General features: G+C 52.4%; 2 protein-coding genes across 2 annotated transcripts; both read right to left on the bottom strand.

The window, feature by feature from the left end:
* Positions 1-1,792: 1,792 nt before the first annotated feature.
* KLK11 (kallikrein related peptidase 11) lies at positions 1,793-4,322 on the bottom strand. The gene is made up of 5 exons (XM_039248452.1): positions 4,256-4,322; positions 3,663-3,819; positions 3,033-3,298; positions 2,348-2,484; positions 1,793-1,945 (listed from the first exon to the last, which is right to left on the bottom strand). The coding sequence occupies exons 1-5, from the start codon at positions 4,293-4,295 to the stop codon at positions 1,793-1,795; spliced, it is 753 nt and encodes a 250-aa protein (XP_039104383.1). The 5' UTR covers positions 4,296-4,322.
* Positions 4,323-7,292: 2,970 nt separating this feature from the next.
* Positions 7,293-11,818, bottom strand: LOC120242581 (kallikrein-12-like). The gene is made up of 6 exons (XM_039248441.1): positions 11,729-11,818; positions 11,515-11,570; positions 10,576-10,735; positions 9,542-9,801; positions 8,489-8,622; positions 7,293-7,600 (listed from the first exon to the last, which is right to left on the bottom strand). Exons 1-6 carry the CDS (start codon positions 11,755-11,757, stop codon positions 7,445-7,447), a joined length of 795 nt encoding a protein of 264 aa, XP_039104372.1. The 5' UTR covers positions 11,758-11,818; the 3' UTR covers positions 7,293-7,444.
* Positions 11,819-15,925: the final 4,107 nt, after the last annotated feature.

Genomic DNA, 15,925 nt, shown 5'->3' with positions numbered 1-15,925 from the left:
ACAGGGGGCTCAGCAGGTGGCCCAGTGAGTAGAGCCCTTCCTCCTCACATTGGGGTGAGGGAGGTGGCTACACTGCCCATCACACCCATGTATAGTCAAGTCACATCCTCCCTGCCACCTGCGTGTCTTCAGGTGACACACAGGCCCATGAATCACAGGAGGCCAAGGCCACAGAGGAATGTCAATATCACCTGGGCCAGCTGCTTCCTCCTTTCCTTTCAGGTGAGAAATGGGAGGCCCAGAGAAGGCAGTGATTCACAGGAGGTCACACAGCAAATGCCAGTTCCAGCTCTGAGCTCTTATTCCTCATGCCTGTAACCTCCCCTGCAGGGTGAACAGGATGTCAGAAAAAGATTCTGAGTTCTGGACTATCTGTGGGCCATCTTCTTCGGTGGGAATTGAGTTAACTCTAGAGGTTGTCCAGCTCCATTCTGTCCAATCGAACTGCCTACATCAGTGGAAAAGCCCTATATGCAACATTCAGTACAATAGCCAGATGTGGCTACAGAGCATTTGATATGTGGCAAGTGTGACTGAAGAGTTACTTTTCTGATTTTAGATGCTTTTAATTTAAATAGTCCCATGTAGGGCACCTGGGTGGTTCAGTGGGTTAAGCATCTGACTCTCGATTTCAGCTCAGGTCATGATTAACATGGAGCCTGTTTGGAATTCTCTCTCTATCTCTGTGTCCCTCCCTGGCTTGTGCACGTGCTCTGTCTCTCAAAATAAATAAATACACTTAAATAAAGAAATAAATTAACAGCCCCATGTGGTTAGTGGCTAGCGTATTGGCCAGCACGGGTCTGGCGAACTACCTAGCATGGAGGTTGGGGAAAAAAAAAAAACAAGCAATGATAGCTCCTTTTCTTAGGTCCTAATTATGTGCAGGCTGACTTAACCTCTTGTGTTATCATGCTTTTATGTTCATGGTTTTAATAAGAAAATTGAGCCTTAATCCAGTTTCACTCTATTGTTAAGAAATCAGCTCGCTTTAAAAAAGAGAAGAGAAGGGGCGCCTGGGTGGCTTAGTCGGTTAAGCGTCCGACTTTCGCTTAGGTCATGATCTCGCGGTTCATGGGTTCGAGCCCCGCGTCGGGCTCTGTGCTGACTGCCAGCTCAGAGCCTGGAGCCTATTTCGGAGTCTGTGATTCCCTCTGTCTCTGACCCTCCCCTGCTCACACTGTCTCTCTCTCTCTCCTAGAAATAAATAAACAAACAAACAAATAAATAAATAAATAAATAAAAGAGAGAAAAGAAAAAGAAAAAGACAAGACAAGAAAAGAAATGGAAAAAGAAATCACTTTGCTTTAGATTCCTTGCTCTTCTCCTTACTGGCTGTGTGACTATGAGTAAGTGACTTGTTTCTCTGTTCCCCAGTTTCCTCATCTGCAAAATGGGTACAATAATAGCACTTAATCATTGTCAGGATTAAGTTAGTTGATAGTTTAAAGGCCCTTGGACCAGGTCTGGCTTATAGTAAGCACTCCAAAGATTCATTCACTCAGTTTTTATTGAAACCTTGATGAGTGCCTTTGGGGCTGGAGTTACAACAGTGAACCAAAGAACACTCCTCTCTCCCAGAACCACAAGTTAGTACAAGGCAGGATTTGAACCGAGGCCCGACTAATTCCAAACCCCAAGTTGATTATTAAACCACAACATGTCTCATAGTTAAGGTAGCTGAAAAGAAAATATATAAAGACATCCTCTCTTGGGCTCGACTATTAACAGAGTGAAGAGGCACATCACCAAACGGGATCAGGGGTGTTGAGCTGTGGTGAGCTGGTCCTGGCTAATTATTCTCCATAGTGTTCTGGATCCAGTCTACATATTTGCAGACCTTGGTATAGACACCAGGCTTTCTGGTGACTGCACATGGATCCTGGCCCCAGGAGATAATGCCTTGAAGAGACCCGTCACAGACCAGAGGGCCCCCAGAGTCACCCTGGGTATGGAGAGAGAGACAACCAGTCACAAAAGGGGGCGGGATGGCCATGGGGGAGGGGCAGGGTTAGGGATGGTGTTGGGATTGGGGTGGATATTGAGGATGGAGTTGGCGAGAGGATTTGGGATGAGGTTGGAGCTATGGGTAGCAATAAAGATGGGGGGAGTGTTGAAAATGGATTGGGGGCTGGTTGGGGCTGGAATTGGGGGTGGGAATGGGGATGGAGCTGGGGATCACACAGAGGTTAGAAATAGGAACTAGGGGTGGAGATGGACTGAGGGCTTTATGGAGGAGAGACGGGGTTAGGGTTGGGGATGAGATAGTGGATGTTGATGGAGAAGCAAGCTGAGGTGGGAGATGGGCACATGGATGTGGCTGGAGACCCAGGCCCTGCCCCCTGACCTGGCAGGAGTCTTTGCCCTCTTCCCGGACGCTGGCACACACCATGGTGTCTGTGATGTTGCCTGGATAGGCGCTCTCACACTCTTCGTGCTTAATGATGGTGATGTTGGCACACCGCAAGGCATGGGGCAGGTGCACTGTGGAAACGGCATGAAGGGGTGTGGAAAACGAGAGCCCCCGGCCCCTTGCCCACGCTACAGAGCCTGCTCTGGGCCCAGGACCTTGCTCTACACCCACCCCACACCCGGGTCCTGTCCTTCCTGGCACCCAGCTCATCTCTTGGCCCTGGTATCGCTATCCAGTAACTATGATGCCAGGTATTCCAAAGACACTATCTCTAATCCAACCCTGGTACGTGGATGCGATTAATCTCATTTTATAGAGAAGAAAACCAAGGTTCAGAGAGATGAAGCCACTTGCCTGAGGTCCCACAACTAGCAGGTTGTGGGTCTGGCATTGAGCATCATGGTGTCTGTCTGACTCCAATGCCCCCACGTTGTCTCCCTCCTCCCCAGCCCTTATTTGTGTCTCTTCTTTTTGACTTATTCCACCACTGACACCCCCAGGAAGCCCCCTCTTGCACTTCCATGCTCTATGACTCTCCCCTCTGCTCTGGTTCCCTCTGTCCCTCTGCCCTTCCACCCGCCCCGCCCAGCCCCTCCGGGTCCCCCTCTGGAGCCCCTACACTGGGGGCTGGAGGTGGTGCCCCAGCCGGAAATGAGGCAGCGGGTGCCAGGAGTGACACAGCGGGTCGACAGCCTGAGTGGTCGCACGGCCCGGGTGATGATGGCCGCTGTCGCCAGCTTCACCAGCATGATGTCATTGCGGTGGTCTTTGTTGGGGAGGCTGTTGTTGAAGTCCGGGTGGGGGAAGGACTCGGTGGCCATTCGGGTCTGCTCACAGCCATCCTGCCGCTGGAGGTTGTGCTCCCCCAGGTGAACTACATAGCGGCTGAAGTGGGAGAGATGCGGTCAGAGGTGGGCGGTCAGGAAGGGAGGCAGGAGACACAGAGGGGAGGGGAAGGGTTGAGGGCAACGGAGAGAACAAAGGAATGAAGTTCCACTTTCGACCTCATCCCCATTTCCCACGGAAGCCTCCTTCCAAACCATAGCCCCAGCCCAGCCCCTAGCCCCTTGCCACCACCTCCCATCCTTCCGTCCCGTCTCAGCTCGGTGCCCATGATCAGTGCTCACCCCACCCCACCCGGGGTTGGGTGCTCTGACCCCGCGCCCATTCTCCCCGTCCCCAAGACCCCCTCTCCATCCATCTCTCCATCTCCAGCCCCCTGCCGGCCCACCCCAGCCCCCGCACCCACGGCTTGCGGCAGTGAGCTGCTGTCAGGAGCCATTTGGGAGCGATGAGCGTCGCCCCACAGAGTAGCCGTGTCTTCTGGAACAGAGCCACCTGCCAGGGCTGGGAATGAGGAGAGCACTCATACCCCTTGATGATCCTGGTCTCTCCCCCTACATGCCCTGGAGGGGAGTGAGGGCAAAAGAGGGGCTCAGGTAGAAGTGGGGGTGAAGAGAACCGAGGAGGGGTGGGGGATGTGGACCCCAGCCCTGTGTCCTGCTGGGAAGCACTGTCTGCACGGGCCAGATATTCAATGATTGAACTGCTTCCGTACTGGTTGGTCAGTGGCTACCGTTCTGGGCTCTTTGAGTGTCTCCTCAGCTACCCCGACCCTTTCCCTGGGACCCCTTGACCTCTCCCCATTCTAGCATCTAAAGAGATTACTCCTATCCTGGCAAGAGGCATTTGAGACCTCATTATGGCTCATATATCCATTTAGCCCCTCTATGGATTAATCTGTATTTTGAGTATCAGCCCTGGCAGTATCCAGACATAGAGGGCTGAGAGGTCTTAAATATTTGAGAAGGAGGCCCCTGCCCTCCTCCATCTCCCCCATACCTGTCACCAGAGCAAGCATGATTAATTGCAGAATCATCATATCCTGGAGAGGGGAAAGGCAGGCCCCAGGTTCTTCTGGGAATAAGAAGGGACAAGGGGCCAAATCACTTCATGGGGAGACTACAGAGGGACTGGTTCATGACCTCTTCTCCCTTTCCTGCTGTGGCTCCCCACAGGGAGAAACTGGCCCCCGGGAGTTCTCCTGTCCCAGCCTCCAAACCTTTTTAAAAATTTTTTAATGTTTTATTTATTTCTAGGAGAGAGAGAGAGACAGCGTGAGCAGGGGAGGGTCAGAGAGAGAGGGAGACACAGACTCTGAAACAGGCTCCAGGCTCTGAGCTGGCAGTCAGCACAGAGCCCGATGCGGGGCTCGAACCCATGAACCGCGAGATCATGACCTAAGCGAAAGTCGGATGCTTAACCGACTAAGCCACCCAGGTGCCCCCCCAGCCTCCAAACCTTTAAATAAATCTTTGAGGGGCGCCTGGGTGGCTCAGCTAGTTAAGCCTCTGACTTTGGCTCAGGTCATGATCTCATGGTTCATGAGTTTGAGCCCCACAGCGGGCTCTGCCCTGACAGTGCGAAGCCTGCTTGAGATTCTCTCTCTCCCTCTCTTTCTGCCCCTCCCCCACTCACTCTCTCAGTCTCTCAAACTAAATAACTAAACTTAAAAAAAAATCTTTGGTATCTCAGCTAAAAGTTTCTGGCAGCCAAAGAGAATATGGCAATTGCTGGGAGGGGCTTTGACTTTGGGGCAAGCAATTGGCCGGTCAGTTTTAAGTCAGCTATGGTACCTATAAGATACATTTGGGAGAATGTTTTCCTTCTTGCCCACCTGAGACCTGGCCAGACCCCAGAAGCTTGGGACAGGTGAATAAAAGGAACCAGCGTCATTTAGCATCCACCCCAGGGTGATATGGGCCCATATAGCAGGGGGCTCAGCCTGGGTCTGTGTTTAAAATATGTTTCCATGTTTTAGCCCCTTTGAAGGACAGGCAGATAGAGTCGGTCCAGGCTGGTCAGGGGAGAGGCCAGTGCCCTCAGGGGCCCTGGCCAGCAGGGGGAGGGGCAGAGGGCTGGACTCAGCTATCAAAGTGGGGATCAGAGGTCACTGAAGTTGGGGGCAGCCAGCTGAAGACACAGAGAGAGGCAGAGAGCACCCACCCAAGCCTAGAAGGGCAGAGCAGAGGGAGAAAGGGTGTGGAGGCAGAGGAGGCCAGGCACACTGCATGGGGTGGAGGGGTCTTCTCTTCCCTCCCCGACTCACGGGCTCTGTGACTGGGGCCCTGGGTGGCCGGCGGCAGCGGTGGTGGTGGAGGCAGCTGTGGCAGGTTGGGTCAGGGCATCGGGCACCAGGCAGGTGGCAGACGCGGGGTGGCCCAGATGACTAGGCCTCCTAAGCCCTGCCTTATTGCCCAGGGGGTGGTATGTGTGTGTGCGCGCGTGCCCGCCAGCCTGCCTCTGTCACCTCTCCAAGCCCCTCTTCTCTCTGCTTTTCTCCGTTTCTCCGCCTGGCCTGCATCCTTCCTTGTCGGGCCGAATCTGCCTCTCTTCGTCTCTGCCGATTCCTGCCTCTGTCATTTTTCTCTTTGCTTCTCCGTACTTGTGTCTTTCTGTCTCTTTGTGTCTCTCCGTCTCTGCCTCCGTACACCTCCTTCTCTCCCCCCCTCCCCCTCCACCTCCGTTTCCCAGTGTCTCCCTCAGTCTTCCTGCCCCTGCTCCTCCCTCCCCACAGCCCAAGCCCAGGTGGGCCCCTGGCCTCCTCGGGGCCCTCCCTTCTCCATTCCAAGGAGGGGGGAAACTGGGGCGTCACAGAGGTGGGGCCACTGCCAGCTGAAGGGGCAGGCTGGGAGGGTGGGGAGGCAGGTTGGGGCCTGCGGGAGTCGAGGCCCAGGAAAGGGAGTCAGCCCTCTGCAAGGCCTCAGCCCCTAGCATTCCCCTGGGGCTTTGTTTTTACCACCCTCCCCTCTTCTCCCGTCTCTGCCCCTCCCTCCCAGCACCCTGTTCCCCCCACCCCCAAATCCACCTGTGACACTTACTTGCTGTGTGACTTAGGTCCAATGACTTCCCAACCAGAGCCACCTCAATTTCCTGTCTGCCGATCCCTCTATCTCCCGGCTGGCTGGCTCCTTATCAGCTAGATCTCCTGCTTCCGTCTTGCCCTCCTCTCTCCCTCAACCAGAAGTGGGACAAGACGGTTGGGTATGGGTTCTGAAGGCAGCCAGGCCTGGCCTCAAACCCCGGCTCTGCCTCTTCCTACCACAGTGACGTGAGTCAAGGGACTCCACCCCGGTGAGGCTCAGTTTCTTCATCTATGGGATGGGGGGACAGCCCTGCCTTGGGGTGATTGGGATGAGGACTCCAGGAGAGCCAAGCACAGCAGGCGCTCAGCAAGTATTCTCACGCTGTCACCATCACCCCTCACTCCTGACCCCAAATTCCCTTTCCATTCACTGGGGAGAAGCTCTCTTTCCATCTCCTGGATGATGGTGAAGACAGAACCCAAGGGGTGGGCAGGACTATTTTAAGACCTAGTCTGGGTCTTCTTGCTTTCCAAGGCCATGCCCCGCCTTCCATCATCACAGGCATATTAAAACGAACCCACATCCCACATTAAATATAACGTGTGCTCAATAGCTCCAGCGAAGCCAACCTGGAATCGGCTAGGTGGAAGAATGTTACGTTTTATAGACATTTAATTAAATGATCACTTTGATTTTGCAATTTTCATTTGGCATTTTTGGGGCCAATTATTTGGGGCCAATAATTTTTCCCCCTTCAGATCCTTCATGGGCACTGTTCCTAAAGTGCTAGGTAGAGGGGAAAAAAAAGGTCCTTATTTCTATTGTTATAAGTAACCTTTCCTATTCCATTCCTCACCCTCTGTGGTCTCTATTCCTACACTTGTGGGCAGAGGAGTTGATGAGCCTCCCTCCTGTGTCAACCAGCATGGGGATATCAAACAGACAGACACGGCCCCTCCTCCGGTTACATTTATTCCAGGCAGTCACACATTCCTTTCACCCCCAACCGTGGGTCTCAGCAGGGCTGGCTGGAGTTGGAGTTCTGGGAAGAAAATCCCCAGAACGAGAAGAGTGGGAGCCAGAGGTGATGACAGGGGAGGTGTTGGTGCTCTGAGGGTCACTCAGTGTAGCCCCCAACTTGCGGGGTGGAGGTGGAGGGCGCAGGCTAGTTGTTCCTCATGACCATCTGGATCCAGTCCACATATTTGCAAATGTTGGTGTAGACTCCTGGGATGCCTTTTTGCCCACATGGCTCCACAGTTCCCCAGGACACCAGACCCTGAAGGACTCCTCCGCACACCAGGGGGCCTCCGGAGTCACCCTGGAATACAGAAGGAGAGGAGCACTGAATAGATTAGGGAGAATTTTCTTTTTCCCGACCCCCAAATCCATTCCCAGGCCTTGAAGACAGTGGCTCCACGCCTGGTTATCAGACCGAAGAGCCGGGCTCTGTCCCTGAGGTCAAGAGCAATGACTGGCCAATAGGGAAGAATACGCTGTTGTTAAGGGGCCAATCCCAGGGAAGGCAGGACTCCCTGAAAGGTGGTGTTGATGGAGGGGGGCGGGGTCTCTCAAGGGCAATGGTTAGCACTCTGGCCAATGAGTGAAGAGAGTATCTTCAGTGACCAATCCCAGCAAAGGAGGTGGAAACCATAAGCGTTCTATAGAGGACAACTGGCACGGGCCCTGACCAATGAGGGAAAGAGCACAGCCACCAGTGACCAATCCCAGCAAAGGAAGGTGGGAGCTCTAAAAGTTCTCTCGGGGACAAAGGCTAGGGAGCCCTAGCCAGCAGAGGGTGGCGTCCTCCAATCTGGAGGACCCAGAGGGCAAGGTCGGAGGGCAAGACAGTCCACCACCTCCTTTCCTGGCTCCATCCTAGATTCTCTCACTCGCTGACCTGGGCCAGCACCGACTGGAGGATGGTGTGGGGAGAGACAACCGGTTACACACCTGAGTTCCAAATCCCCGCCAGCTCTTGGCCTTCCCCCGTATTTTCTTTGCCTCTTCCTCTCCCTATGCTCCTCCCATGTTTCCTTCTCTGTTCCCTCCCTTCCTCTACCCTCCCATAACCTGGCTCTCCGTGCCTTGCCCTGCGCCTCCCCTCTTGCCTTCTTTCTGACCACACACCTCTCTCCCCCATCCTTCCTGCTCTGTCCCCTGCTTCCTCGTGTCCTCCGGTGACCACGCAAAGCCTGCATTCACACACCTGGCAGGCGTCCGCCCCATCGGCGCCGCTGGCGCACACCATGTTGTCCGTGATTTTCCCGGGGAACAGAGCCCGGCAGGTAGCACTAGAAACGATGGAGACGTTGAGGCATTGGAGCAGGTCTGGGAATGGCTCTGGGGGTGGAAGATAGAAGCTGCATTGTCCCAAAGCTTCCCATTTTGGGGCCACATCCTTCCGCTAAAGGAAGCCATATACGTCTAAACTCTGCCCTCTTCCTGTGACTCTCCACTACAATCCTCAAATTTCTAAATTTCAGATTTGTGACTTCATTTCATAGTGATCCTTGCTCCAGTTCATTGACACAAGTCCCCTTTCCTTTAACCTATGACTCTGAGTGCCCTAACTCAAGACACCTTTTGTCCCTCCAACCTCAGAAACAGTGAATCCGGACCCAGTTTTCTCCTTCAATTCCAGATGCTGTGCCCTTTGACCTTCGATCTTATTATACTTAGATCCCAACTTGGCCTCATGTTCCCTCTCTGTCTCCAGACCCCACATTTCTTGTCTTCTCTTAAACTTCCAAACTCAGCTCTAAACCATTGTTCCAAACTCCAAAGTGACTTCTGATCCTAGTTTATTTGACCCCAGACTCCATGACCTCTAACCTCTAGGGCTTCCAGTCCCAGACCAGCAATCCCCAAGTCAATCCTAGTTTCTAGCCTCAGATTATGGCCAGCTTGTGCAACATCTGGATCCCATGTCCTCAACTCTACAATGACCTCTAACTCCAGAGTCCCTGACCCATGACCCCAAAGATCCTATTTATACATTCCTTTTGCTCCAGTCTGATGATCCCTGGCCATCACTCTGACCTCTAATCACATCCCTGACCCATGTCTTCTGACTCCATACCCAACCCGTTAACTACTTTGACTCTCAAGACCCCTGGTCCACCATGATCTCGGACCCCAAACCACAATCCTCATGTTTGGCCCTTGATCCATCCTTCTGCTGAGATGTTTTGACTCCTGATCTCTCTTCCTCCACCCCAGACTTTCCCTGTTCTGAGCCCTGACCCTTAGGCTCCCTTACTCTGTGGCTGATTGGTGATGCCCCAGCCTGAGACATGGCACTTGGTGCCGGCCACTGCACAGGTGGTGGGCAGGGGCAGGAGCTGGACGCTGCGGGTCAAGAGGACAGGCATGCCCAGTCGCAGGAGCCGGAGGTCATTGTCATGGCTATTCCGGGTTCCCTGGTAGCCGGGGTGGGTCACAGAGAAGCCGCTGCGTCGGATCTGCTCCGTCCAGTCCAGTTGGCTGAGACTGTGCTCCCCCAGGCGCACCCAGTACCTGCTGGGAGGGGGGTGGGGAGGGTCAAGGAAGTTCAGCCGGGGGCTGAACCCCCGGCTCCCAGACCCTCCAGCCTCTCTGCTGCTTTGCACCTCAGTGTCCGTCCTCTCTCCCTCACACGCTTACTCTGTCTTTCTGTCTCTATCACCATCTTTCCATTTCCAGCGTTTGCTTACTTCTCTTCCCTGAGTGCCTGCATCTCTGTCCCTTTCTGAGCCTCTTAGCCCGGGCAAGGATATCCATCCTTCATGCTTGCTGCTCTGTTCCCACCTCCGAGAAGCTGCCTGGGCTGCTAGCACAGTCAGCTGAAGGATCGAGTGAGTAACAAGTGGACTCCCTCTCTTCTGTCCCCAATCAATACGTCTCTTTGTGTCTGAAACTTCCCTTTTGAAAAAACCTCAGCGTCTCAGACCTAGAAAGCCCATCTCCTCATTTCACAGATGGGACCGCTGAGGCTCAGAGAAGCTGCCCAGACTGGGTCAGGGAATAGCTGGGGTGGTGACAGATGTCATGTGGGAAAGAGGGGGAACACGAGGAAATGGGAGCAGGTAGATGAGCAGGTTCCAGGACCCCTCTTGCCACCCACACCATGCCCCACCCAGCCCTGCCCCAGGCCCGTTGCTGCAGACATCCTACTCTTTGATAACCTCAGAACTTCTGGTTGCAAGACCATCTCCTTACTCCTTGGCACCCCCATCTCCTACCCCGAGGGTTCTCCTCCCCATCACCTTTCCTCTGCCCACCCCTGGAAGAGACCACACCCAGATGGGGGCTTACCTGCCACTGCAGTGAGCGGCTGTGAGGACCCACCTGCGGTCAATGAGGACCCCCCCACAGCGCAGGTTGATTCCCTCAAACAGCCCCACTTGCCAAGGCTGTGAGTGACGGGCACACTCCTTGCCTTTAAAAATCTTCTCTGTTGCTGGTTGGCTGAGCCCTGAGGACAGGGGCGTGGGCCAGAGAGATGGGGTCAGATATTTAGAGATTGGGGGTCAGAGATAGGAAGAGATATACAGAGATGAAGACACAGGGAGGTAAGAGAGAGACAGAGACCCTGAGAGAGTCAGAGACAGGAAGACACAGACCCAGTGACAAATACAAAAAGACCCAGCGATGCCCAGAGACACAGAGAGAAAGAGAAAGAGAAAAAGACAGAGAGACGGCTAAAGATACGGGGGAGACAGGGGTCCCTGGGGGGCTCAGTCACTTAAGCATCAACTCTTGGGTTTCGGCTCGGGTCGTGATCTCACGGTTTTGTGAGTTCGAGCCCTGTGTCGGGCTCTGTGCTGACAGCACGGAGCCTGCTTGGGATTCTCTCCTCTATCTCTCCCCCTCCCCCACTGTACTATCTCTGTCAATAAATAAATAAATAAATAAATAAACAAACAAATAAATAAGTACTAAAAAAAAAAGATAGGAGTGAGACAGAAACAGACATCCACAGAGATAGAAAGGGTGGAGCATAGTGACAGGAAGACACAGAGAGGAGATAGATCAAAAGATACAGGGGGGCAGAGGTGGCAGCCCTGCCCTCCCTCCACCCTCCCTGCCTCCCCTCCTCCCTCCCTGCCCCAGCTGTTGGTGAGTGCAGGCCTAGAGGCAGCCCCATCCCTTCCTCAGTGCCAGACTGGGGATCAGACCGGGAGGGAGGGAGAGATCAGGCCCTCTGTCAGGGAGGAAGGGATTCCTGCCCCCCCCCACCCCCGGGGAACTCACCAGAAATACACAGGAGCAACAGAATGCTGGAGCCCAGGGTGGGGCACCTCCAGGTCCTGGGAAACGTGGGGGAATCTCAGAGATGGCCCTTTCCCTGTCAGCCCGCCCCTCCCGCTGCCCACCCCTCCCTCCAGCAGCTCCAGGAGCCTCCTGCCCACCCGCCTTCTGCCCATCTCAGGGGTCACCTCACTGGTGACCCCCTGCGCCCTCTAACCTTGTCCCGGTGTTTGTTGGGTCCCCCATGTAGCTGTCACAGTTCCAGCCTGCCTGCCTCTGCTATCTGTCTGTCCACCCTCTGCCTGTCCTGTCTGCCGTCAGCTCTCCCACTGTCCACCTGGCTTCTCAGCTGCTCTTCATGCTGCCCCACCTGTCCCCCTCCTTCTGTCTGTCTGCCCCAGACAGGCAGCTGACACAGCTTTTAACTCTCTTTGTTTCAGCCCATGCGATTGATTTCATTTCCGGGCTGAGGGAAGGGGACCAGGAAGACTTGGGGTGGGGCACCCTCTCTAATCCCGCAGAAAATCTTCTCAGCTAATGGCACCTAATTGAGCTTTACAACTAAATGGGGGAGTGGGGGTTGGGCCCAGAATGGCTCTCGCAGGGAAGACGTGGTCCCCCTCCTTTTTTCCTTCTCTGGGAGCCAGCGCCCTGAGACCCATGACTCAAGGTGATCTGGGAGCTGGGTTCTAATCCTCATTCCTGTGAGGAAGGTTCAGGGAGGGTGGGGCCCTTCCCCCTCGCTGCGCAGGGAAGAGGCAGGAGAGTCAGTGGCTAAGGGCACAGGAGAGTGGAAGGGAGAGGCTGGGAAAGCACAAGCTGAGAGAGCCCAGACTGAGAAGAGAAGGAGCGATTTCGAAATAGATGATCAAGAAGACACTGAAGAGGTTTCCAAACTGGGTTCTGCAGAGTCTGATTCTAACTGAATTTTTTAAATGTACAGTCGACCCTGTTCCCGGTGAAGAAGCCCATTTTTCCTACCTGTATGTGGTCCATTTATCTAATTATATGAAAGTTTTTTTTTTTTTCCTGTTGCATGAGGGCTTCCACTGAGAAAGAAAGGGAAACAGGGGACCGAGAGAAAGCCAGGGACATGACAATCTGTGCTGGTTCATCTGAGTTTTTGCTTCACCTGTGAGGGAAGGAGGGAAAGAGAAACACTCAGGGAAGGAGGTAGAGTGAAGCCAGGGGGAGATGGTCAGAGGCAGAGGGAGTGTGCGGAGATGGAAGAAGACCCCCACGGCACTCCTGCCTTTTAGTCCACCGCTTTCTCTTGGTTCTTGGGTCTCTTTCCTTCTCTGATTTCATAATCACAAATCTTCAGCTTTTTCTTTCTTTTTAAAAAAATGTATTAAAACATGTTAAACTTTTATTTATTTTGAGAGAGAGAGAGAGGGAGAGCATGAGCAGGGGAGGAGCAGAAAGAGTGAGAGAGAGAATTCCAGCAGGCTCTGCACTGTCAGCACAGAGCCCAATGTGGGGCTCGAACCCATGAACCTTGAGATCGCGACCTGAGCTGAAATCAAGAGTCACGTGCTCCACCCACTGAGCCAGCCAGGTGCCCCACAGATCTTCAGCTTTTGATTTGTGTTGAGACACCACCTAACTCAATCCCTCTCTAACTCTGGATTTCTGGGGGTTTGGATTTATTGAGGTGCTATTTACATGGAATGAAATTCACCCTCCGCTCCAGTCAGGAGCTGCCCTCCAGACCACACGCTAGCACACTGGTTCCCATGGCTTTCCAAGAGAAGCTGGAAATACAAATTTATGGAGGGACATTTCCTGATTTTCAAACATTGGCAAGAGAACGAAGTGTCTATAGGCTCCACACAGATTTCTCTCTCCCTCCCACTCTCTCTGTCTTCTCTCTTTCTGCCTTTATTTTTTAATTTATTTTTAAAAATATTTGCTTATTTTTGAGACAGAGAATGCCAGCATGGGAAAGCAGAGAGAGAGGGGACAGAGGATCCCAAGCAGGCTCCTAGCTGACAGCAGAGAGCCTGACGCCAGGGCTCAAACTCATGAACCATGAGATCATGATATGAGCCGAAGTCGGATGCTCACCTGACTGAGCCACCCAGGCACACCCTGCCTTTATTTATTTTTTTAAAGTAAAACTCACATAACATAAAATTCAGTGCCTGAACCATTTTAAAGTCCACAATTGAGTGAGATCCACTACACTCAAAACACTGTGCAATCTTCACCCCAATCTAATTCCAGGACATTTTCTTTTTTTTTTTTTCAAGTTATTTTGAGGTATTAATGCATTTTCTTTTTTTTTTTTTTTACAAATAGTTTATTGTCAAATTAGTTTCTACATAACACTCAGTGCTCATCCCCAAAGTGCCCTCCTTCATGCCCATCCCCCCTCCCCCCCACATCCATCAGTTCTCAGTTTTTGTCAGCATTCAAGAGTCTCTCATGGTTTGCCTCTCTCCCTTTCCCCCACCATTTCCGCCCTTCTTCTCCCCATTGGTCCTCCGTCAAGTTCCTCCTAATCCTCCTATACGTGCAAACATATGGTATTTGTCCTTCTCTGCCTGACTTATTTCGCTCAGCATAACACCCTCAAGGTCCATCCATGTTGCTACACATGGCCAGATTTCATTTTTTCTCATTGCCATGTAGTATTCCATGGTATAGATAAACCACATCTTCTTGATCCATTCATCTGTTGATGGACACTTAGGCTCTTTCCATGTTTTAGCTATTGTGGAGAGTGCTGCTATGAACATTGGGCTACATGTGCTCCTATGCCTCAGCATTTCTGTATCTCTTGGGTAAATTCCTAGCAGTGCTATTGCTGGGTCATAAGGGAGTTCTATTGTTAGTTTCCTGAGGAACCTCCACACTGTTTTCCAGAGGGGCTGTACCAGTTTACATTCCCACCAACAGTGTAGGAGGGTGCCCGTTTCTCCACATCCTCGCCAGCATCTCGAGTTCTCTGATTTGCTCATTTTAGCCACTCTGACTGGCGTGAGGTGGTATCTCAGTGTGGTTTTGATTTGTATTTCCCTGATGAGGAGGGATGCTGAGCATCGTTTCATGTGTCTGTTGGCCATCTGGATGTCCTCTTTGGAGAAGTGTCTGTTCATGTCTTCTGCCCATTTCTTCACTGGGTTGTTTGTTTTTCGGGCATGTAGTTTGGTGAGTTCCTTATAGATTCTGGATATTAACCCTTTATCTGATATGTCATTTGCAACTATCTTTTCCCATTCCGTTGGTTGCCTATTAATTTTCTGGGTTGTTTCCTTGGCTGTGCAGAAGCTTTTAATCTTGATGAGGTCCCAACAGTTTATTTTTCCTCTCGATTCCCTTGCTTTTGGGGATGTGTCAAGTAAGAAGTTGCTGCGGTGGAGGTCAAGGAGGTTGTTTCCTGCTTTCTCCTCTAGGGTGTTGATAGTTTCCTGTCTCACGTTCAGGTCCTTTATCCATTTTGAGTTGATTTTTGTGTATGGTGTGAGAAAATGATCTAGTTTCATTCTTCTGCATGTTGCTGTCCAGTTCTCCCAACACCATCTGTTAAAAAGGCTGTCTTTTTTCCATTGGATATTCTTTCCTGCTTTGTCAAAGATCAGTTGGCTGTATACTTTTGGGTTCCAGGACATTTTCATCAACCCCAGGAGAGATGCTATACCCATTAGGCTGATCTCCATCACATGGTGAATGGCTTAATAAACTGTGGTCTGTCCATACTCTGGAGTATTATTCAGCCATAAAAAGGAGGGACGCACTACCACTGGCTACACGTGGATGAACGTTGAAAACATTATGCATTAAGCGGGCGAACTCAGCTCAGGTCATGATCTCACGGCTCATGAGTTCGAGCCCCGTGTCAGGCTCTATACTGACAGCTTGGAGCCTGGAGCCTGCTTCAGATTCTGTGTCTCCCTCTCTCTCTGCCCCTCCCCCGCTTGCTCTCTCTCTCTCAAAAAAAAAAAACATTAAAAAAAAACACTATGCTAGCTGAAAGACGTCTGTCACAAAGGCCACATGTTATATGATGCCATGTATATGAAACGTCCAGAACAGGCACACCCAGAGAGGCACAAAGCCGATTAATGGTGCCGGCGCTGCACGGGATGGGGAGTGGCTTTTCAGTGGTTCTCTTTTGACATAGTCTTGTAGCTTGTGGCTTCTGGAAAAAGCCAATCCTTTCTTTTGCAGCTGGAGGCTCAAAGAGGGCACGGACTGGCTTGCAGCCTCACACTTACACTCTTGCACTCAGGGAAAGCTCTGAGCACATTTGCCACCTCCCCCAGGGAGCCCACAGTGCTCTCAAGTTCCCAGCTCCACGCTTTCCTCTTGGGCACGATGGTAAGTTCAATATGAACCCTACTCCCTAGAGAGAACTCAGCCACCTTGACACCTGGGGGGAGGGCCCACAGCATGGAGACGGTCACAGATG

This window comes from Hyaena hyaena, unplaced genomic scaffold (genome assembly GCF_003009895.1).
Source record: "Hyaena hyaena isolate Hyena2069 unplaced genomic scaffold, ASM300989v1 scaffold_9, whole genome shotgun sequence".
NCBI classification, from domain to species: Eukaryota; Metazoa; Chordata; class Mammalia; order Carnivora; family Hyaenidae; genus Hyaena; species Hyaena hyaena.
This window is presented reverse-complemented; position numbering and strand designations above follow the sequence as displayed.